This window comes from Musa acuminata, chromosome BXJ1-10 (assembly GCF_036884655.1).
Source record: "Musa acuminata AAA Group cultivar baxijiao chromosome BXJ1-10, Cavendish_Baxijiao_AAA, whole genome shotgun sequence".
NCBI lineage: Eukaryota > Viridiplantae > Streptophyta > Magnoliopsida > Zingiberales > Musaceae > Musa > Musa acuminata.
The window spans coordinates 32,760,892-32,784,000 of NC_088336.1; the positions used below are offsets into that span (position 1 = coordinate 32,760,892).

The 23,109-nt window shown below is 39.5% G+C and overlaps 4 protein-coding genes across 4 annotated transcripts; 1 reads left to right on the forward strand and 3 right to left on the reverse strand.

Annotated features, from left to right (window-relative positions):
* Positions 1-8: 8 nt before the first annotated feature.
* On the forward strand, positions 9-2,911 carry LOC103969410 (transcription elongation factor 1 homolog). Its single transcript, XM_009382924.3, has 5 exons — positions 9-143; positions 1,565-1,717; positions 1,940-2,010; positions 2,556-2,577; positions 2,664-2,911. The coding sequence occupies exons 2-5, from the start codon at positions 1,605-1,607 to the stop codon at positions 2,722-2,724; spliced, it is 267 nt and encodes an 88-aa protein (XP_009381199.1). The 5' UTR covers positions 9-143; positions 1,565-1,604; the 3' UTR covers positions 2,725-2,911.
* Positions 2,912-3,577: 666 nt separating this feature from the next.
* Positions 3,578-5,051, reverse strand: LOC135596275 (heat stress transcription factor C-2b-like). The gene is made up of 2 exons (XM_065088364.1): positions 4,461-5,051; positions 3,578-4,366 (listed from the first exon to the last, which is right to left on the reverse strand). The coding sequence occupies exons 1-2, from the start codon at positions 4,731-4,733 to the stop codon at positions 3,707-3,709; spliced, it is 933 nt and encodes a 310-aa protein (XP_064944436.1). The 5' UTR covers positions 4,734-5,051; the 3' UTR covers positions 3,578-3,706.
* A 1,523-nt stretch (positions 5,052-6,574) lies between these two features.
* On the reverse strand, positions 6,575-7,863 carry LOC135595077 (protodermal factor 1-like). Its single transcript, XM_065085588.1, has 3 exons — positions 7,634-7,863; positions 7,179-7,467; positions 6,575-7,113 (listed from the first exon to the last, which is right to left on the reverse strand). The coding sequence occupies exons 1-3, from the start codon at positions 7,791-7,793 to the stop codon at positions 6,789-6,791; spliced, it is 774 nt and encodes a 257-aa protein (XP_064941660.1). The 5' UTR covers positions 7,794-7,863; the 3' UTR covers positions 6,575-6,788.
* Positions 7,864-9,673: 1,810 nt separating this feature from the next.
* Positions 9,674-17,817, reverse strand: LOC103969413 (protein HIGH CHLOROPHYLL FLUORESCENCE PHENOTYPE 173, chloroplastic). The gene is made up of 16 exons (XM_009382927.3): positions 17,639-17,817; positions 15,955-16,209; positions 15,687-15,848; positions 15,536-15,586; positions 15,030-15,164; positions 14,858-14,881; positions 14,642-14,753; positions 14,035-14,160; positions 13,858-13,907; positions 12,975-13,133; positions 12,801-12,896; positions 12,601-12,716; positions 12,293-12,416; positions 11,240-11,353; positions 11,005-11,085; positions 9,674-9,940 (listed from the first exon to the last, which is right to left on the reverse strand). The coding sequence occupies exons 1-16, from the start codon at positions 17,696-17,698 to the stop codon at positions 9,794-9,796; spliced, it is 1,812 nt and encodes a 603-aa protein (XP_009381202.2). The 5' UTR covers positions 17,699-17,817; the 3' UTR covers positions 9,674-9,793.
* Between the last annotated feature and the right edge of the window lie 5,292 nt (positions 17,818-23,109).

The following is a 23,109-nucleotide window of genomic DNA, read 5'->3' on the forward strand; positions in this document are numbered from 1 at the left end:
AGAACATCGTTCGCCGACGTTCCTGATTTGGTTTCCATGTGTTACCGACGTCGTCCTTAAGACATTCACCCTTCGCTGGCCACCATTTTTAGCTCTTCTTGGCGTCGTCAGCCCGTTCGACCCTCGCTTCCCGGCCATCCGAGGTGAGGTTTTGATTCCTTTCTTGCTTCTCTTCCCTCTTCCGTTTTTCTTGATTCTTGTAGATCCTTCGTTTTCTTTTCTCGTTTGCTTCGCGATTGCGGGATCCGTTCCCAAATCTAGGGTTTCAGATCTGTGACCAGGGGACCTTTCTTTTGGTGATTTCGCCAGTCGTTGTTCGTGTCTTTTGTTGCTAATTTGGATCTAGGGTTATGGATCGTTTAGGGTTTCGGTCTTCGGTTCTGATGGTCTTTATGGCTTTCTGAGTATTTTTTGTTATATCGCGCTCGTCAAATTTGGTGTTTTCTTTTGAACTTGATAGGGGTTTTGATGCTCATCTATCAGAATTATCACCTTGTAGTGCGTGATCCTGGCTTCGCACCTCTGAACAACAAGAAGGCGACGTTGCCTTTTCTTGATAGATAAAGTTGTCTGATATAATAATTAAGAAGTTATCTTGTCAAAAGCTAAATTGGCATGATGGTATTGGATGTACATGACAGAAGTGGCTGCGTTACGATTTCATATATGCCTTAAGGCCGAATAGGTCAGAGTTGGTTCACCCATTTAATTGTATATGTTGAAGCAAGATGAAAGCACTTATGATATAAAGACCTAAGATCTGGTGATGATATACAATTTGACTGATTTGGGCTCAAATCGTGATTTCTCTCAGTTTATAAGGTTAACTTTTTTTTATTAAGATCACTTGCTAGCTATTGTTGGTTTTTCTTTGTTCTATCTCTGACACTGGGGTTAGTCTCTTACTCTAATCCATTTTATGGAAAGCATATTTTCTTCTGGTAGATTTGGTTTTTTCTTTTAATCATAGTGCTGGGGTTGTTGATTTCCATTTCTCAGGATTTTTATACTGTCAAAACCATGATAGTGTGCTCCTTTAAGCAAAGTTAATTACTCACAAACTTCCTTTTTAGGTTGAGCAATGTGAATAGCTAGTTGTGGGCTCATACATCTTTTTGTGTTGTTTTCTATTTGGATGATGTGAAACATGGGTTTTCTTGACAATGCCATTCTCTACATTTTCTTTTTTACATTTCCAGATAGTTCCTTAAGCAGAAATATTGTAAAAGATAAACAGCTTAACATGAAAATGAGACAGTCTTCTCCGGAAATTCAGTTTGCAACGAGAACAGGCATTGACACTTAGTTGATTTTATTCCCTAAATATTAAACTTTTGTCAAAATGCTACGTTTGTTATAGAACTGTGTTTTGCCCCTTTTTTCCATGAACACATTGGCCTTAAGTCGGGTTTTGTTTGCATCTGTCTTTGCATTTTACATCATGTAACATTTTCCTTATTTCCTATCACATATTGTTTCCTCCGTCAAATAATAAATTATTTGTGTTCCTTTCTGATCTACATCTTCTGACCCTAAGACCTTTAATTTGGCTGAAATCCTTCAGTAATTGGAGTGAAGATAATTTTTTCGAATAGAACATTTTCATGGGGAAGAGAAAGTCAACAGCGAAGCCTCCTCCTAAGAAACGAATGGACAAGCTTGACACGGTCTTTTGCTGCCCTTTCTGCAACCATGGAAGTAGTGTCGAGTGTCGCATGTAAGTTCATGTGATATTACCTCCTTTTTTGCAAAGATCACCGTGCGATGATTGTTGGGAGAGCATTCTTGGAGTAATATTTGGTCCTTTTACTCATAAAGTTGTTTGTTTTATTATATGCAATTGCACTATAGAAAAAGATGTGTATGGTAGGTTTGTTCCTCCTGGTGTTTTTAGGCTGTATCTATTTAATTATCTTCCGTGATTGATTTTTCTTGGCAGTGACATGAAGAACTTGATCGGGGAGGCTTCATGCAGGATTTGTCTGGAAAGTTTCAGCACTACTGTCAACGGTATGACCGCTAGTATATCAAATTTTTGTAACCGTGTTCATTAGACAGACTTGGTTTCGTACCATATTGATCGCCACATGTTTTATCCATGAATAGTTGATACAGCAAAATTCTTTAGGATGTGCTTTCGGCAATCCTTATTGGTTTTTCAGAGTAGGGATTTTTCAAAGAGAAATCAAGCAACAAAGACTTCTCAGAACTTGTTTTCGCTGACAAGACATGTATATTAGTCTTCAAATCCAGGATGTTTGGTTCACGAATCAAAGAAAGATTATAAGTAATATGCTCCTTACAAACTGGTTCCGTTCAATGCCTCATGAGCATCCATTCATGGGACCTTAATAACCAACCTATTTCCCTCTATAAAGTTTCAGAACTGGTGAGATTGTATGTAGATTGTCCTCGTCAAATGTCGGGCCCATTCCAACTGGCATATATTCTTATCATATCCACTTGCATCTATCTGCGCATTCAATTATCATTTATTGTTTGTTCTTAGAATCATAAAAATATGCTGACCTGATGCTCTCTCTTTCGTTTTGCAGCACTGACGGAGCCTATTGACATGTAAGTTTATCTCCATGATATGTTTTTGTGGGTCAATAGCTGAAAACCGAATCAGATAATCAGCAAATTCCACATTTGTTTTGCAGATACAGCGAATGGATAGATGAATGCGAAAGGGTCAACAATCCTGAAGATGATGGTGCATGAACATTTCTGCCTGGTGGATCATGGGTCGAGCCTATATATGTTGTGATGATCCTTAATGTTGTAGAATAAAATATGTTCCTATGGAGTATGTCGAACGGTGTGATATTGTTAATTTATACTCTACGGGTACATTGCATGGTTTGGCTACTTGCTATGTAATAAATTGTTATTTGCTTCGAAACTGTAATTTATCGCCCTTTCACTCGCTAATAATTCTCACAAGAAATTTTGGCGTAAAAATCAAATACATTTTGTTGGTTTAGGTGGAGACATTTTTTTATTCCAAAATATAAACTTTCATGATCTGTGGCTTTGTTAAATGCAGGCTAAGGACGTAGCAGTTTACCGGACGTTGTTTATCGTGTGCAAATGGAAGTTTGTCTTCATCATCAGCCTCGACAAAACGAAGTCAGCGAGAACAGTGGGGGGGGGGAAGGTTTCCACATCGATCGACAAACAGTAGCTGTGAAAACTTGATCCCGCTAGAGATGTGTACATGGCCGGAGAAGGTGTTCGAGCTTAAGACATGACCAGTTGGATGAAGAATTTGCTCCACAAAGAAATGGAAGACGAGGCCCATCTCATTCACCAATATCATTCACCATCGATCACTTTGATCAACAAATGCATGCCAGATGTCCGATGCTACGACACGAGAAGTTGACCCTAAACTGTACCAAGAAATTACTCAGGGAAGATCTATTCTTTCATGGGGTTGGAGTTAAGGAGGCCACGGAAACCTGTACCGACTCTCTCTCACTCTGAAGAACTGTGAGGGGGAGGCCATCCTCACCCACAGCCCTTCTCCGATCTTGCTGATGAGAGAAGTTGCACGCACCAGATGAACAAAGGAGAAGAAACTGCACATCTTTATTTGCAAGGTCACATGCAACAGAGAAAGAAAGGAGCTGAGAAGTAGGGAAGAAGCAAAGGTGAAAAGGAGGACCACCAACAGGCCGGCTCCACGATATGAAGACGACAACTAGGACTCGTTCCCCACATGAGAAGGGAAGGGATAAGCTGCTGATCCACCACCGAGACCGTCCCCCTCCACCCCGCCAAACTCACCCCCCACCCACACCGGACCACCATAAAATCCTATGGGATCGCTGGTCCCCGGGAATTGATGTGCACCGCCACCATCTCCACCGCACAGCATCATGCCCTCCTCGCCATCCCCCGCCACCATACTCTGCCCGTCGAACTGCCAACGACCTTCCCCTCCTTCCATCTCCAGCACCCTCTCGTACTCGTCCCCCGACCGGAGCCGAGCGCGCTTCTCCCCTCCCTCGATCGCGCCCGGCGCCGGCCCCGCGCCGAGGCGGCCGAGGAGCTTGGGATCCCCGGCCACCTTGACCAGGAAGGCCAGCATCTGCCTCGGCTTCCGCTCCGTCTCCTGCACCCTCCTCCACATCTCCTCCACCCTTTCGGCTATCCTCCTCTGCTCCTGCTTCAGCCTCACCACCTCCGCAGCCACCCTCTCCTCCATCCCCTCTTCCTCCTCCCCCTCCTCCTCTCCCCTCTCGTTCTTCTTCCCGCAGCCGCTGTTCCTCCGCACTATCAGCCTCAACAGATTCGTCTGTCCTCTCAGGAACGACGCGTGCGCGAACTCCCACCGATCGGGATCCACCTTCCGAAACCCCTACATCCAACAACACGCAGGCCAAAATGAATTCATACGGCTCAACTGCTACCTTTCGTGATCCGACCGACAAGCCTTACACACGCTCACGTACATAAGTGTTGAGCTGGCGGACGAAGCTGGAGAAGTTGCCGTGCTTGAAGTGGGAGGGGAGGAGGAGCTGCGAGAAGGCAAAGGGGTCGACGACGACGAAGCTGTTGTTGTCGCGGCCCCAGGCAATGACGGCGTTAGTGGAGGGGTCGTCCACCATGCGGTAGGTCTTCAGCACGAAGGGAGCAGCCACCGGACCGCCGCCACCCCGTCCTGCTCCTCCACCGTTGCCGTATTGGTGGTGGCCGCTTCTGAAACAGGGGCTGCCGTCTTCCATGCTAACGCTGGACGAGTAAAAGCGAAAGTGGCGGTCACAGCCGCTGCCGACCGACGCGGAGGTGTTGCAGAAGATGGCTAGAGTTGGTGGGAGGAGGTGGTGGCTTTTGTAGCGGTCGCGGAAGCGGGGAACAAAAGGGTGCCGACAGGTGCAAAGACTCCGGTGGACGCGTGTCCCTCCCTCCCGATTCTTCCGTCAATTCCCATCCACGAAAAAAGAAGACAACGAAGGCGAAGCAGATCGATGGCAAAAGAGGGAAGCATGCCACGAATTAGTCCCTCTCCCATCTCCCCGCCGGTCCCGCCGAGGACTCATCGTGGTTCCCAGTTGGCGGTCCAGTCCTTGCACGACACGACGGCAGGCGAAGACGTCGAGCACAGCACGAGGTGAAGCTTTTTTGTCATGGCATTTTCCGCATCTTTGCGGGCATTTGATTTCTCATGAGCCACAATATTCGTGTAGCAGGTGGCGAGGTCTGAGTGCTCCACGTACGTGGCCGGGACAAAGCGACCACAGCGACCCATCACCGCTCTGCGTCAGTGTCAGCATCTGCATCATCTAACGCTGCAAAAAGCCTTCATCTCTTCTCGGGTGCTGAGATCGCGTCGAATGTATCCGTAAATTAACGATACACGAAAGAGGACGTCCGTGATGAACACACACTGGTCCTTACGATCGTCTGAGAACGTTTCTTAATGCTGTACCTTTCCATGAACGTCTCGAGGGATGCTCGGGTAAGGAAATCTATCTTAGGGCATGCGAATCCAGTGGGCGGCGGTTACCAAAGAAGGGAAGAAAAGGAAAGCATAAAGAAAAGTCCAATATGGAAGCTGATCTCTTGTTGACTTTTGCCGAGATAAAGGCCATGTAATTGACGTTTTAATTTGATGGTAGAAAATGGAAATTACATATAATGATCTTATTCTTATTTCTATATATTTAAGTTAAACAAAACTCGAGAACCTATGCACTAAGTTTCATAGATAAATATTAATGAGGGTAATGTTATGGAGAAATACTAATCATCCAAAATCTATAACAACACCCACTGCCGGGTCGTATCAGGAGATGCAGTCAAATGAAATCTGTCGCCATCCCTTGTAGATTTTGGGTGTCGTTTCGTGGATTCTTGGGCTCAGTTCTAAGACTAATTTTGTGGTGAGGAGTACACACACCTGTAGTAGGCCATGCCATTGTCACTATCATTTGAATCATCATCATTATTATTTTTTTTTCTTTCTAAAATTAGAATTTTCTTTTGATTTCATCATGTGAGTACCAATCACTGAGATGTCTCATCATCATCACCACACACAACACACACATATATATTTATATACACAGAAAAAAAAAAAGGATGCACAGTATCTATCTATGATGATCTATAAAATTTTTTATCAGATAATTTAGCTAGTATATTTAATATATATATATATATATATATATATATATATAGGATGAGATTTGTTTCCCGTTTTGGATATGCAGTCGTGGCTCCCACCCCACAAAAAGGAAATAAAAAAGGCGAATCTTTCAAAAGATTGCATTCAATCTGACACCTGCTTTGGCCTATTTTCTCGGAAGCTTATGGGGTCACTCCTTTAATATATAATTAGGTTCTGATCTTACAATACAAATCGAGCAAAATAAGATGAGCTCAGTCTTCAATCAGCTGTTTGGGGAGATGGATAGAAAAGAAAGTATCCTTTAACCTGAAGATAAATTCTGATAAGATAGATTGTGATGAGATCGTAGTTGGATTGCTATTCATCTCAAAAGTTTTAAACTCAAAGTATAGGAAATGAAAGATCCAAAGCCTAATTATACTGCGAGAAGTGGAATATGACAACCATACAAAATGATAATATACTGCGACATAATACACGTACGTAGCTAAAGTTGAAGTGATAATAGATGACAGCAACGAGAACGAGAACGAGAACGAGAACGAGGACAGCATCCGCACCACAGTACACACCAATATTGACGACAGCTGAACACACTTAGATAAGAGTACGTCAATGCATGCAGTTGAAAGCTATAAAAGCACGCTTCCTAAGTCTTGTACTTCCCTTCGTTGGCTTGCTCGAAGATTTCGGCCTGCGTCGCGGCGATGCCGTCGGAGGTGATGGCACCGGCGAAAGCGGTCTTCACCTGCCGGGTGGTGAAGGGGTACCTGCTGTTGGCCATGGAGTTGAGGAAGGCGGCGGTTCCCTCGCGGATGAGAGCGCCGTACCCGTCGGTCCTGGTGTTGGTCAACGCGTCGGTCAAGCTGGGGTTGCTGCCAAAGATGGCGGCACAGCCGTGGCCGAAGAGATCGCCTATGGTGCCCAAGGAGCCGATGATGGCGGCTATGGCATCAGGGTGGGAACCCCAGAACCTGAAGACAACGGAAACGGTGATGAGGACGGAAGCGCATCGATCACTAGAGTTCATGGAGCTTACCTGCAGGTGCCGGTGAAGAACGGTGGGATGTGGGGGTCGGTCGTCGGCGTGGAAGGCGTGGATGGGGAATACGGAGGGGAGTAGCCGCCGCTGGGTGTTGGTGATCCCTGAGAGGGCACTGTGGGAGTGCTGCCATAGCTTCCTCCATGAGAGGGCACCGTGGGAGTAGTGCCATGGCTTCCTCCATGAGAGGGCACCGTGGGTAAGCCATGGCTTCCTCCATGAGAGGGTGTTGGGGTGCCGTAGCCACCACCGGACGGGGTCGGACAATTTGGTGTCCCGTGTGAATCTGCACCCAAGCAACCACACGATAAAGCTCCAAAAGATCCGTGACACAAAGTTGTCTATATCTATCTACATATATCGATGAGCGTAAGATGTACTGTATGGATCGGTGCTTCCCTCAGGACGGGACGCAACAAATACGTATACATGGAGCAGGAACGAGAGCTTACGTGTGGGAGTGCTTCCGGTTGCTGGAGGATAATAGTTCTTCTGCTCGGCAAACTCCTGTAGACTTCGGCTCACGACTGGAGTAACCACATTGTGAGAAAGCAACCCAACTAGAAGAAGACAGACCAAGGAAGTCTTCCCTCTTCCTAGCCACCGGTCCATGCTCACCAGAATGGAGTTGAAATGGAAAGGAGAAGATAGAAGCAAGCAGCTGCAATGAGCAACCAGGGAGGGAGTGAGCTTGCACATAAATAAGTAGAGAGAGAGAGAGAGAGAGAGAGAGAGAGAGAGAGAGAGAAAAGAGAATAGATCGACAGCAGGGGGGAGCATTCATGAGCATAAATTTCGGTAGGACGGGGTAGTAAGTAGTTGGACGACATTAAATGGTTCTTGTGACATGCTATTGACCAGCTGGCCCTCACACACAACTCATAAGATCGCATTCATCTGTCGATTTCAATTCAATGTGTATCAGTTAATGGAATCACATTTAGAGCGAGACTTCATCTCTCCACTTCAAGTTGAAGCCTAATAAATTTCTCACATGTCTTAAAGAACATGCAGATACTACCAATTCCATTAATGGCCTTTCTATCATCGGGATTGAACCAAATACTATCAGATTAATCATCATCTGCTTCTATCACTGTTCTTGAAACTGCACACAGTATTTATCATCTCATGATTATTTCTTCTCACTCTCGAGGGTAGCTATAACAACATCCAGATTAGTAAGATTAAGATTAACCCTATAAAAAGCTTGATGGATATAATAAAATATCATGGTACTTCGAGGGAGTCGTGTTATTCGCTGCGGTAACTCTCGTCAGCAGTTGATCGGAGAAAAGTGCCTTTGTTTTCTTCCTACCTTGTCCTTTAAATGAGCAACGACAGGAAGTAGTTGAGGCCTGACATGCACCAGAGTGCCGTGTAGAGGACAGCCTAGATTTGCTTGAACTTGTTTTGAGCTCCCTTCAGCAACAGGGCTTCGATGGGTTGTGGATTGGCGGTCTACAGTCTACAACACTGCAATTGCCATCATAACTATGGAATCCAGCTACTGCTAAAGTACCGCGATCGACGATAACAGGTAATTGATTTGGTTGATGATTCCAGTATGGTTCTTCGAGGTAGCAAAAGTTTGGCAGGAGCAGAACCATGTTCTCCGAAACATATCGTGAACGGCAGAGTTGAAGTGGAAGTACGCAGCAGTGTGCGGATTCTCCCCACCGCATGTGAGGAGGACCTTCCAACCTAACAGTGGACACCACCTTTTGTGTCTCTTTATGGCACATGTGAAGACCTTCCAACCATTCAGTAATGAGTCTTTTAGGTTTGGGTGTTTTTTGTGTTTTTGTTTTTGTTCTTTTTTGTTGCCATTCTCTGTACATTTCTTTATCCTTGATTGATTCTGTAATTGAGAGAAGTGAGATGTGAATTGGAAGGGCAAGAGATGTTAGTTATCTAATTTAGCTCGTAAAAAAACTTTGATAGATCATCGTAAGGTACTATGATCATCGAATCCCGCATTCATTATTTATTTAAAGAAAAAGGATAAAGTATAAATCTTTTTTTTTTTCATATAATCATGGTTATTCAACCTGTTTAAATTGGATTACAATACTTGTTAATCTTCATTTTCTCTTTATTTGAGTTTATAATGCATTCAAAAAGTTGGATATATATAGTATCCAAATAGCTAGAGGTCATTCTCGGAGGAGATGTGTAGTCCAATATCTTACATAAAAAATCATCAACAATAATAGTTATGATATCATGCTCAAACTCAATAAGTGCTTTATTAAGTCATCGGGTCTAATCATTGATCCAAAATGCTTCACATAAACAAATTCACAAGAATAAAAATGCAAGAGGAACAAAGATGTCAAACAAGAGAATCTACAATACTAGCACCAGATCTCTCCAGAAAGAAAGAAAAATGGCATCGATTCACATTTGCACCTCAACTAAATAAATGCTATCGCACAATCGCTTGATTTATTGGGAAAAGCTAATATCTGTTATTGATGCATCAGTGTGTATGAAAGAAAGAAAAATGGCCATGATATACTGTCATTAATATATAAAAGTGTAAAACGTCACATACATTAGGGAAAAGCTAATATCTGCACAAGTAGGATAATGACATGAAGCTGCATCTCTCAAACTGGCACCGGGTTCCCTTCCAATGCCTCTTTCCCTGTTATACCCTCTTTCAAGTTCTTGAAGTACTCATCATAGTCCTTCTCCGGTGGAGGGTTTTCGGGGTCGATCACATACAGCTCACTAAACGGCACAGTACTTTTCACCTACAAGCAGGAAGAATTGTCGAGCACAAGAGATTGCAGTATCATCAGCACTATTTTCCAGTAAAATTTGTCCAACATGATGCAGTAACATGTTTCCTTCAGTTGCCTTCATTTGTGTTAAGGTGAAATATTACATAATTGGCTTTCATAAAAGAACCACTATGCAAAAAAGATGCTGCAGACGATCGTTGACATAAAGACTTCATAACTGATTGATCACATGCAACTAAAGCCACAGACGGGCCATCGATCGACATCCATGGAGCCCCTTGCATGGTCATGATGTAAATGAAGGTTGTGTTTAAATTTTTCTTTCAGAAAAAGATGGCCAAGTTCATAGTTCCATAAAGAAAGGGTTTTGCCAACTCAACAAAGCACATGCTCCATCATTTTATGACCAAGGAAAATGAATACGTGATGTACTAAAGTTGAAACCTCATTGGAAAAAAATAATCATTCTCTAGCTAGTCTTGATGGGCAGTACTTCAAGCACAGATCATACAGACCAAGATATCACAAAATTAAATTTCTGCAAAAAATTTAAGGTGATACAAGTCCAAATGTGGAAGAACCTGTTGGATTTAAACTTGTTAAAGTATCATAAAGAGGTTATTTTCATCAAAAAAAGATTCATTGCATCAAGAAAGAGGTTCATTGCATAGAAATAAATTAAATATCTATGGAAGAACAAGCTAAATTGGCTATTGGTTCTCAAAAAGATTTGATTCATTTTGAGTACAATTAATGTAATGTATCTTTGGGGATTATATAAACCCCATTGGATCATGAAACATATAGAGTTTTGAAGTTGTAAAGAATTTTGAGTGAAAGATCAAATATCTTGCCTTGTGTTACTCTTCCTTTGTGTGATAAACATATTTCTTCTTCTTATCAAGTTCAACAGAACCTTAATCCTAGGTTAAAATTAAGTTCTTTATATATCTGTTAATATCAATTTCCATCTATGTCATTGTAGATTATAATGTTCTTTCATTTTAGTTGATGTAAACAGCTACCTTACGATAGACAGATATACAACAAATGTCAACATGAAATCTATTTACCTCAAAGGTCTTCCCACATGCATATGGGCTATCCAGAGCTGCAATGCAGATTCGTGCAATCTCCTCCCTTGAAATTTTACCCTGAAAGCCACAGATAGTAGGCATGCTCCATTTAATGTTGCATCTTTGTTTTTTGGTTTTAGTGGGTCATACATTTCATGTGATACTAATAAAGACTCATGCTTAAGATATACAAATACATGTCCAAAATATAACTCCCAAGTGTCTTGAATACCGTTATATTGTCTCCTTGATCAAAAATGAGATCAGCTCCTGCAGGTTCTTCTGTTAGAGCACATGGCCGAACAATTGCATACGGAATACCACTTTCACGTAACAAATCTTCACCCTAAATAAAAATCAGAAGAAACAATTGTAAAAACTTATTCTTGTAAAATTTTCCATTACCATAGAAACTCAAAATGATTACCGATCATAACTGTGAAATGTGCTTGAGTAGAACCACTTATTGTTACATAGTCCAAAATTTTAGTAATGCACAATATATTGACAACACAAAGCAACATTTACATCAACATTTGGGAATAACATACATGTAAAGTTACACATGAAAACTTTACTATTGTTGTAGGTGTTCCAGTTGACAATCTATAATTCTATTGTGTATTGAGGGATTTCAGATGTCCTGAGAGCATGATGTATTGTACTTGATATAGAATGCAATGTTTCCAACTATAGAAAAACAAATTCAGAACCATTAAGAAAAATGAAGTCTTTAGTGAACACCTGATACATGGGTAACAAAACTAAAAAACATTGCAAAATTAGAAGTACTGCTTAGATGCACACGTCCATATTCTTAATTTGACAGTATAAACTGACTCTGTAAAAGTTAGTATATTCCAAATTTCACACTATTCAATTTAGAAAGACATCAAAATCAATTTCAGTATTTATTTTATTTTAGATTCTTCCTAAATTACGTATCTGATTGTTACTTGCAGACATCAAATTTGTTTAGCCTAGTTGAGAAATACCATAATAAGTCAGTACAAAAACTGCTAAATAAATAGAAAATTGCAACCCAACCTATTCATAGTCAAAATGGACATCATTGTGTTGACTACTCATCAAATAGAACTTGCTATATTTCTTTATCAATTTTCAAATAAATTAGGAATCAGGATTTAACTGTTCTAGATAAAATCTGATTTGTCAGAAAAATTCTTGAACACAAACTATGATGCTTTAACTCTTTTGCCCGAGCATAATCAAGTATACAGGAATATAATCAGAAAATTATTATGCTCAAGTTCAGTGAACTCACCTTCAGTTTATATGTGAGGACAAAGCCTAACTCCTTGTTCAAGCGCACTGCAGGCGGTTGTTTGCTTAAATCCAGTCCAGGTCTGCCAGGTCGAGTAACCCCTGCGGAACTCACATGTACAAACCTGCATAATAAAGCCATATCATAAGTGCGATTCTTTCATAAACAACTCGCCATACCCTCTATGCCAGACAGCATAATGCCTTGACCATGTTGGTTTTAGGCCTCGATATGTTACAAACTCCTACTAGGTTTCAGAGCTTCCACAATAAATCAAAAGTATGTTATTTCTGATGAAGAAATGAAACCTGGGAGTGATAGGCTCATTAATGTATGCTCGTATGCTGGAAAATGGAAGCTGAAATGAACCTTCCACAAAAGTTGGGTTGAGTTTCCCATCATACTCAAACTTGCTGTACATGAGCTGTAAAAGATTGTCTTTTTTTTTTTAGATGAAACATTTGATTATGACAAAGAATGGGAGAGAGAGAGAGCACAAGAAACAAGCCTGCAGCGAAATTATTTTGCTCGGGTCAAAGGGGGCAGCATCTGTCACAGTTCGAGCACGAAATATAGGCCTAAATGAAGAAAATGGCAGCTTTATCTGAATACAAAAGAAAATATAGTTAGCACGGCTAGCTAATAGTTGTGACACTAGGCATATAGAATGGAGATAACATACTGTCTGCCACTGCTCCTTTGTGGTGTCAAAGCTTGCTGTATAACCCACCGTATCCCAATCATAACTAGTGCGTAAAATGAGCTTGTAACGACGTCCATCACCTTTAACTCTCATTTCAATACCGTCATATGCTGAAAGGTCTTCAGGTGTAGAAAAATTCTGGACCATAAAAAATTGAATTTTCAAATACATAGTTCAAATTGCAAATTAGTTTAGCAAAGCAACAGAAAAAGGAACAAATACTAATTTATCTATAATCATGAAAGAGCCTAATTTGACTATCAGTCACACAATCAGGAGAAGAATATGGAGGTCCCTTAAATATAAAAAAAGATGTTGATAGCATCTAGGATAAATCTTGTGATATTAGGTAATATTAAATTTCTTTAGGTCACCCAACTAGAGAATTTTATATGAGATAAGAAGACAACCATTAATAATTGAGGCCTGGTCCCTGGAAATATTACTTGAGCATCATAAAGTGTATGTTCTTATTGTGGCAATTGGACTATACTCTCCAAAAGCATGTGCCAGGAATCATTTTGGAGCTAGACCTCAAAGTGATACAAGAGTAATTATATAGGAAAATTCTACTAATTTCGAAAATGAATTTTCAGCATATTTCATAGCATTAAGGTGACTACAAGACCAAAGACAATATTACATTAACAAAAATGGAAAGTAGCTAGAACAAGAAAATCGAAGAAAAGTTCATAATTCATGTATATGTCAAATGGCAAAGCTTGACCAACAAACTAACATAGCTTTCACTTGAGATTGTTCAATGATCAAATACGCCAACACTTGCAAACTCACATATACTCCATGCGGCTGTCTTGCAGCTTTGTTCTCAAATTAGTAAATGATATATGAAGTCAATTACCTTGGTCCTGATACTGGTGAATCCACCATTGTTTGCAGTTGAAACAACACCTGAATAAATATGTATATATATATATAAGATGCATATGCAAAAATAAACATCATTAGACAACTAAACTAAATATATAGTTTCAACTTAGGCCACTGCACAAAAGTGAGCAGGAGCACAAGGATAAACCTTTGAACAACCCAGTCGGTCCGCCATCTTCGTTTCCCTTAGGGTCAACCTGGAATCCACTTTCACTAACACCTCCCATGACAACATCATCTAAAGCACCCCAGATAAGCTTCCCTGTGATATTGCCTGCTAGCATAAAGTAGATAGAACAACTAAAACTGTGTTGTCGATGCAAACAATATCTGAATGACTTAATATGTAATTTGTTATTTCTGTTGAACACAATTGGTAAAAATAAAAGGAAAAAGGGAAAAAAATTTAAGGATCTTTGATTTTCCAAGTAATGCGTACAAGTAAAACCAAAACATGGTTAACAAAGAGGGAATCTTGGAGCATTAAACGTAAAGCAGTCACTGTTATAAGATCAATATCCAATAACAATTGTGCATTTCTTACCATTTTCAGAAAGACCAAGTAGACAAATCATAGAAGCATACATAAACATCCTTTAAGTAATTAATTAAATGAAGCATACTTAAATAAATATCACATTTATACTTATGTATAAGAATTAAAAACATTTCATCTTTACTTATAATGTCAAGATTTTTTATGATCTAATGTCGAAGTAGGTCAGTAGGTATGTGCAGTAAATCAGATTACATACCTTTGAATCCAAATAACAATTCTCCATCCTGTAGCCCTACACTATTCTTCACTGCATTAATCAGATTTTGCATTCCGATATATTCTACTTTTTCTGGTGAATCTCCTTTTATCTGACAATTAATGAAATATTTGGCATAACTATGCTAGAAGTTTGAAGAGCTAGTAAAAATTCTTGACGAATTAACTTTAGCAACAAAGAAGATCGTTTCAGCACCTCAGGTTCGAAAAATTTAATCCCCTGTATCAAACAAGATTAAACTATTGTCAGGGAAGAAGTAGGAACAGATTTTCTAAATGAGTCAACAGATAAATCATGGACAACTGCAGAAAGTGAAAACCAAGTCAAAGATATGCCTCATTAGATGTATCTACGTTGTATAACATACTTGGCTGTACTTTGCTCTATCAGGAGTATCCCCTTCCTTTGGGCCGATGATAACAGAAGCTGCATTGATGACTTTTTTCACCCCTTTGAAGTATTCGGGAGAAAGCGTTTCCATCTTAGTAATATCTCCAACAATCTAAAATATTTGAATCAAAGCAGCTACCACTAAGTACAAGAAAATGTTGCCTCTCATTGACATAAATTAGCAAGTTAAACCCACAAAGTACCTAAAGGATTTGCAGGAAAAAGTAACAACAGTAGGGAATTTTTAGGAGATTTTCAAATGTAGTAAAGCATCATGGAACCTCTAATATGTTGAAATAATAAACTAGTATTCATAGATGTAGAAAAAAATTACATATATATTTTGTAAAGTAAAAAACATTATCTAACAAAACCCAAGTTGAATTTACATCACTCGATAGAATTCAACCTTCCTCTTACTTCTTTGGCATTGAAGAAACTTAAACTGTATCGACAGAAATTATAATAATATATGCATCTCACCAAGTCAACATCAGGCCCTAACATGGATCTTGCCTTCTCTTTATTTCTAACCTGGATTTTAAGAAATAAAAAGACTTAGACTTCGATTGATGAGAGAAAGAGAATAGAACTTTCTAAATTCCAGTATATATTTAAAGAGTATAAAGGATACCAGTGCACAAACAGGAAACCCTTTATTCCTTAAGATGTTAACTACCCTTCGTCCAACACCACCAGTGGCTCCAGCTACCAGCACCATATCAGAAGTTTCCATTTTCTTTATTAGTTCAGTTGATGTTGGACTTGACAGTTTTTCGATCAGAGATTCGATGAACTTCATAAATGAAAATTAATCATTATAAATGATATAAAATATTATACATGTTATAAGAAAAACAAAAGGGATACATGTATTCATACTTGAAACACGAAAGACCAACCTTGGCAGGATTAGGAGGTCCATTAAAAAAATACAATGTTCTAATGAATCTACCAAAATCCCAAGTTTGCCGACCAGACTCAGCAGATATAGCTCCCTTGTACTTTCTTGAGTATTTAAAAGGAGGCAGAGCTTCCTTGTAAAGACATGGATCCGATCTATAAGCATGTGGGATAAATTGCTTAGCACGGAGGGATAGCACTTGAAGATGCAAGTCACCGGAGTTTCTTTTGCAAGTGTGTGATGAAGAAATCCCCTGAAGCAAGGACCAATACAATAAGAATTCCATTGTGGTGACCAAGTCCAGAAAGTTTCATTACAAATCCTTGATCGTTTAGCGTCAGAATCGGCCATAATCATAAAAATAATAATGTTAACATGGATTTATAAAAAAAAAAGAACTATAATAAAGAAATTTATTTGTGTAGATTATTCACTTTGTTTGGCTAAAAATTAACAGTAAGGATCAGCTTTTTTTGCAATCAGGATTTTGGATAAGTACATGGATATAAATGATACAGATAAGTTGGTGGAAGACCCAAACTGCAGCTTCATGTATACATAAGAATATGGTAAAGCAATTGTCCATGCATAGTTTAGTCAGAGAAAAAGAAAACTATAGAATGTTGTCCTGAAAAACATCATATCATCGTAAGCGAACTCGTTGATTCAGTCAATCCAATTAATATACACAGTACATTTAACTCAATTTGGAGAACAATATAATCATATCAGTTAGACATTAAATCAAAGATATCATAAATTACTACATTTTACCAGCCAAAAAATTCCATTTTGTTAAAACAAAGGATTTTTGCTATGTAAGCTGATGTTATGCATAGTCCAAGTATAATGTAGATCACTAAAAAGAGAAGCCATTTCTCTGAGCTGATAAATATATAACACTCTTACAGACACTCATATTCCTGCACCTCTTAAAACCCATCTTTTCCTTTGAAAAACCTATTATCACCACATAATAAGTTATAAAATCCCTTTTAAATTTCAGATAGATGTACTGCCAACGGAGACCATACGAAACTTGGAATGACTGTTTCAAAATTTAAGGTAAAATCCCTACTTCCAAATACAATTCTGTTGATTGTTTCTTAAAATCCAACAAACGATCCATAAAAGCAAGTACTTTTCCCTAAAAATGATTTTTCATTTGGCCAAAAGATATTAAGAATTTGAAATTGTTCTCAAGAAAAAAATCTAATTAAGCTGATTAAAACCTAGGAAGTTACTTGAAAAGGTTTTACGTGGTCAACTAACATTTTGTGCTGTTGGTAACTATATGCATCTACTGACCTATATAACATTTAGATTATAAAGGACAAGTGAATAAAATATTTCAACATTTGGTACCTTTTACTAAAAGATCAAGTTTTCTTACTGTGTTGTTTCCTTAATTTTTCTGAACATGCACTTATTGATCGTCAGTACCGCATAATCAATGTCCGTATCATCAGAAACTACCCAAAAAGTATCAAAATTTCCTCGATTTACTATAATAAACAGACATGGAACGCAAATTCACAAAACAAACGAACATGTATATTTACCACAAAAGAAAATGGAGGAATGAGGACGACCATAATGATGATGACGATTACTAGTGGGTAAAAAGAGATCAAGATTGTGCTATCACTCGAACATCAGAAATCGGGTGGCAAAAGTTGTACCTGAGGATCGAGAAGAGCCGAAGCCGAAGATCGCAAGGAGAGACCGCAGCAGCACTCCATTTCTCAGCAAACTTCAGGGACCATACTTTTGCCTAAAGCAGATGCGAAGTGATAGATACACCATTTCTAGAAGGGCAACTCGGACCACAAGACCCGGAGAGCAGATTGCGGCGGTGCACTACCCCTCGCCCCCGCCTTTGCTAAAGAACTCACCACAGAGCCATCAACGACAAGAGCCGATCCGATCGAATCAGACGGCGTCGATGGCTTCCCTCGCTTAATATACAACTTACAAGCGGAACACGACATCGCGGCGGTTTCCTTCCCGGTTCCCGCGCGCACAGATGTCCTTTTTTTGCCGCGAAATCTCGCCCTTCGCAGCTTCGAACGGATCCCCTCCGACTCCTATCATGCCGAGCTCTCCGAGGAGCGAGCAATGAATCTTGACCCGCTCGCTACCTGTTCGACAAAATGCGGAAGAAGTGGATCAGCTAAAGGCAGTGTCCCGTACTCGACATCATCTGTCCCGTACTTGAATAGAGCCGGATATTACTCCATAAATATATCAACTATATACTATATATATGTTTAACATTTTTATTTTGTTCTTGGCAAAAGTTTCATATCTAAAACTTATGATTGATAGATCTGAATAGTGTCTAAATTTTGCCCTATAAAAATTGTCCAAATATACAAAGGTAGGAGGATCAGTAAATATAATAAGCTACATTTGCTCTCTGTTCCCCGTATATCAAACTAAGTTAAACTACAAAGTTAGTATTTTCTTCTTCTTAGAAACACAACACGCAACGATTTAATTACATTATGTCATCCCTTTGTCTATGTTAATTAGTGTTGGGAAGAAACATGTTAACGCGGAATAATTCTTTTCCCTCTTTGTGTATCAAAATAGGTTCCTCATCAAAATACCAACTTGATATCAAAATGCTAATATCAATCAGCACAACATAAACAATAGAGCAATAAATCAATCACACAGTGAGACCAAATCTTTTTAACGTGAAAAACCCAATGTGGAAAAAACCATGGGACCGTAGTCCACCTCAAACTTCCACTATCAATAATAATGATAACAGGTTTACAGTAGGTCTTCTCTAGAATAACTAGAGGATCAGAATAACATCAAGATCATAGATCTTGGCTCAAGGATAGCATATCTTCATCACGTAGGATGGATCTCCTCAAAAGAGAATTCTAGGTCTCACAGAGTGGATATCGCAGGAAAGTACCTTAGAGAGGGTAAACTGCAGATCAACACCGTTAGGATTGTAGAGTTTGCTGTAAGGATTCTCCACATAAAATTTGGGCCGAAACTGACAACGTTTGGCCACCGATCGTCAAGCAGAAAAACTCAGAAACCTTACTTTCTCTCTCTATTTCTCTCTCTTTTTTTCTCGGCACGTCGCAGGCTGCACGCTGCAATCTCACTGTGCACACACACACACCCTGCACGCTGCCCAATTTTGCCCTTTCTCTGTTAATTACTGATTTGGGCTCAATAGGCCCAATTGTCCAAGCCCACAGATGGGCTGGACCCAACAATTCTCCCCCTCCAGCTCATATGGTGGGCTGTACCAAGCCCGCTCTTCGCCTACATGCTTCAAGTTTCTCCTTAGGCAAAGACTTTGTCAACATATCTGAACCATTCTCATTGGTATGTACCTTTTCCAACTGTAATTCTTTCATCTCAAGCACATCACGAATCCAGTGATATCTCACATCAATATGCTTGGATCTAGAATGATATGTTGAATTCTTGGAGAAGTGAATAGCGCTCTGACTGTCACAGTAAACAGTATATCCTTCCTGTTTTAAGCCCAATTCCTGTAGAAACTTTTTCATCCATAAAGCTTCCTTGCAGGCTTCAGTAACTGCTATGTATTCTGCTTCTATGGTTGATAGAGCAACACACTTTTGTAACTTAGACTGCCAAGAGACTGCTCCTCCTGCAAATGTCATCAAGAATCCCGAAGTGGACTTCTTGGAATCAGTATCACCTGCCATGTCTACATCTGTGTACCCTTCTAACACAGGTTCATCATCACCAAAACATAAACACAACCTGGAAGTACCTCTTAGATATCTTAATATTCATTTCACTACTGCCCAATGTTCCTTTCCAGGATTTGAGAGAAATCGACTAACAACTCCAACTGCATGAGTTATATCTGGCCTAGTACAAATCATAGCATACATCAAACTGCCTACTGCAGATGAGTAAGGCACTCTGGATATTTCTTCTTTTTCTTTCTCACTTGTAGGACATTGTTTCGAACTAAGCTTGAAATGACCTGCAAGTGGGGAACAAACTGCTTTGGCTTTACTCATGTTGAATCTTTCAAGAACCTTTTCAATGTAAGTCTCCTGAGATAGCCAAATCTTCCTTTTCTTCCTATCACGAAGAATCTTCATGCCAAGTATTTGTCTCACCGATCCTAAGTCTTTCATGGCAAAAGACTTACTTAGCTCTCTTTTTAAGCTTTTCAATTTTTCCAACATCATGGCCAACAATCAACATATCATCAACATATAGCAGTAAAATAATAAAATCATCATCTGAAAATTTCTTCATAAACACACAATGATCAGATGTGGTTCTATTATACCCTTGGCTCATCATAAAGGAATCAAACTTCTTGTACCACTGTCTAGGTGCCTGTTTGAGTCCATATAAGCTTTTCCTAAGCTTACATACCAGATTTTCTTTTCCCTTGACTTTGAAACCTTCTGGTTGCTCCATGTAAATTTCTTCTTCTAAGTCACCATGAAGAAATGCTGTTTTTACATCAAGTTGTTCAACTTCTAAATTCAAGCGGGCAGCCAAACTAAGAACAACTCGGATAGAGGACATTTTCACAACCGGAGAAAATATTTCTTCAAAGTCAATACCTTTCTTCTGACTGAATCCTTTCACAACTAATCGTGCCTTGTATCTTTGTTGTGAGCTATTATTTTCAGTCTTCAATTTATAAACCCATTTATTCTTGAGAGCTTTCTTCTCTTTCGGCAGCTTTACCAAGTCATAGGTGTGGTTCTCAAGCAAGGATCTCATCTCTTCTTGCATGGCTTTAACCCACTCACTCTTATTCTCATGTAGAATAGCTTCTTAGTAAGTTTTTGGCTCTCCCCCATCAGTAAGCATAACATACTCATGTGGAGGATATCTGGTAGAGGGTTGTCGCTCTCTAGTAGATCTTCTCAATGGAATCTCAACTGGTGGTGGAGGTGCCTGTTCAGTTGGTTCAGCATCATCAACTGTAGGTGTATCATCACTAGTATTCTCACCATAATCTTCTTATTCATCTCCCCCATGATCATCATGAACTACAGGTGAAGGAACTGGACTCAAACTCCAAGGAATATAAACAGAGGTTTCTGGCTTCTCAACATTATCACCATCATCAAACAATTGGTCTTCAAGAAACACAACATCTCTGCTTCTAATAATCTTCTTGTTCACTGGATCCCATAATCTGTACCTAAACTCTTCGTGACCATATCCCAAGAAGATACATGCTTTTGCCTTATTATCAAGCTTGGACCTCTCATCTTTGGGAATATGAACAAATGCTTTACACCCAAAGACTCTCAAATGATTATAAGATATATCTTTTCCTCTCCATACTCTCTCTGGAACATCACCTTGCAGAGGAACTGATGGAGAAAGATTTATCAGGTCAACTGTAGTTCTCATAGCCTCCCCCCAAAATGACTTTGGTAACTTGGCGTGGGAAAGCATACACCTAATCCTTTCTTCAATGGTTCTGTTCATCCTTTCTGCCACACCATTCTGCTGAGGAGTTTTAGGAACTGTTTTCTCAAGCCTGATACCATGGAACCTGCAATAATTCTCAAAAGGACCCCTGTACTCGCCACCATCATCTGATCGAACACACTTTAGCTTTCTGCCAGTTTCTCTTTCAACATTGACATGAAACTCCTTGAAAGCATCGAGTACCTGATCTTTAGATTTCAAAGCAAAAGCCCAAACTTTTCTAGAATGGTCATCAATAAAAGTAACAAAATAAAGAGCACCTCCAAGAGTTCTAGTTTGCATAGTACAAACATCAGTATGAACTAAATCAATAACATCAGATCTTCTAGATGATGGATATGTCTGAAATGCAACTTTATGTATTTTTCCAGCTAAGCAATGATCACAAGATTTAAGAGATGTACCTTGCAACTCTGGTAAGAACTGCTTTCTAGCAAGAGTTTGAAGTCCCTTCTCGCTGATATGTCCAAGCCTCTTATGCCAAAGATCTATACTTTCACCTTTTCGAATTGCATTAATCTCTCCTTTGTGTAGCTTAGCTTCCATGACATAAAAAGAGTTGATCTTCTTTCCTTTTGCCACAATTAGAGAACCTTTAGTGAGTTTCCATTTACTTTCACCAAAATAATGTGCAAAGCCTTCATCATCAAGTCTACCTGTAGATATCAAGTTAAGACGAATATCTGGAACATGCCTTACATCTTTGAGTATCAATTTGCTCCCAATACTGGTCTCCAAGCAAATATCTCCAATACCCACAATCTTAGATGTACCATTGTTTCTCATTCTGACATTACCAAAATTACCAGCAGTGTAAGATCTAAAGAAATCACCATGAGAAGTAACATGAAATGAAGCACCAGAGTCAATTACCCAATTACTGTCCTGAGCTACAAGGCTAACACAACCTTCATCACAGACAATAGTGATATTACCTTCAGCAGCAACTGTATTGATCTCTTTCTCATTTTTCTTCATTTCATTCTGTTCTCGCTTCCAAAACCTACACTCTTTCTTCATGTGACCTAGCCTATTACAGTGAAAACATTTGATATCTCTTCTAGACTTGGATCTTCCTCTATAACCATGTGGATTTCTGCTATAACTTCTTCCACGTCTTTCTTGTTTTTCAGTAACAAATGCACCAGAAGAAGATTCACCCTGTTCTTTCCTTCTTGCATCTTCATTTAGCAAACTGTCTTTAACCATATCTATGGTTAGAGTCCCCTCTGGCGTGGAGTTACAAATAGTCACCACATACGTTTCCCAACTTTCTGGTAAAGAGCTGAGAAGTAATAATCCTTGCATCTCATCATCTATATTCATTTTCATAGCAACCAACTTGTTTGCAAGACTCTGAAATAGGCTTATGTGCTCAACAATGTTGCCACCATCTTTATACTTCAAATTTACAAGTCTTCTGAGGAGAGAAATTCTATTTCCCATTGTCTTTTTCGCAAAGAGGTTTTCTAACCTTTGCCAAACAACATCAGCTCTGGTTTCATCTGAAATATGCTCATACAAGTTTATATCCATCCATCTTCTAATATAGGCAATAGTTTTTCTATGTTGAACTTCCCATTCTTCATCGTCTATAGTAGAAGGTTTATCTTTAACCTTGATAGGCTTATACAAATCTTTACAATAGAGCAAATCTTCCATCACACGCCTCCAA

Excerpts from the sequence above, each read along its gene's own strand:
- LOC103969410 (XM_009382924.3), top strand. The coding sequence starts at position 1,605 with ATGGGGAAGAGAAAGTCAACAGCGAAGCCTCCTCCTAAGAAACGAATG. Across the intron at positions 1,718-1,939 it reads AGTAGTGTCGAGTGTCGCAT|TGACATGAAGAACTTGATCG; the intron begins GTAAGTTCATGT and ends TTTTCTTGGCAG. Across the intron at positions 2,578-2,663 it reads CTGACGGAGCCTATTGACAT|ATACAGCGAATGGATAGATG; the intron begins GTAAGTTTATCT and ends TTTGTTTTGCAG.
- LOC135595077 (XM_065085588.1), bottom strand. The coding sequence starts at position 7,793 with ATGGACCGGTGGCTAGGAAGAGGGAAGACTTCCTTGGTCTGTCTTCTT. Across the intron at positions 7,468-7,633 it reads AACCGGAAGCACTCCCACAC|ATTCACACGGGACACCAAAT; the intron begins GTAAGCTCTCGT and ends GCTTGGGTGCAG. Across the intron at positions 7,114-7,178 it reads TTCTTCACCGGCACCTGCAG|GTTCTGGGGTTCCCACCCTG; the intron begins GTAAGCTCCATG and ends CGTTGTCTTCAG.
- LOC135596275 (XM_065088364.1), bottom strand. The coding sequence starts at position 4,733 with ATGGAAGACGGCAGCCCCTGTTTCAGAAGCGGCCACCACCAATACGGC. Across the intron at positions 4,367-4,460 it reads TCCGCCAGCTCAACACTTAT|GGGTTTCGGAAGGTGGATCC; the intron begins GTACGTGAGCGT and ends TGTTGGATGTAG.
- LOC103969413 (XM_009382927.3), bottom strand. The coding sequence starts at position 17,698 with ATGGAGTGCTGCTGCGGTCTCTCCTTGCGATCTTCGGCTTCGGCTCTT. Across the intron at positions 15,849-15,954 it reads GACCTCCTAATCCTGCCAAG|TTCATCGAATCTCTGATCGA; the intron begins GTTGGTCTTTCG and ends TCATTTATGAAG. Across the intron at positions 15,165-15,535 it reads TAGGGCCTGATGTTGACTTG|ATTGTTGGAGATATTACTAA; the intron begins GTGAGATGCATA and ends CAAATATTTTAG.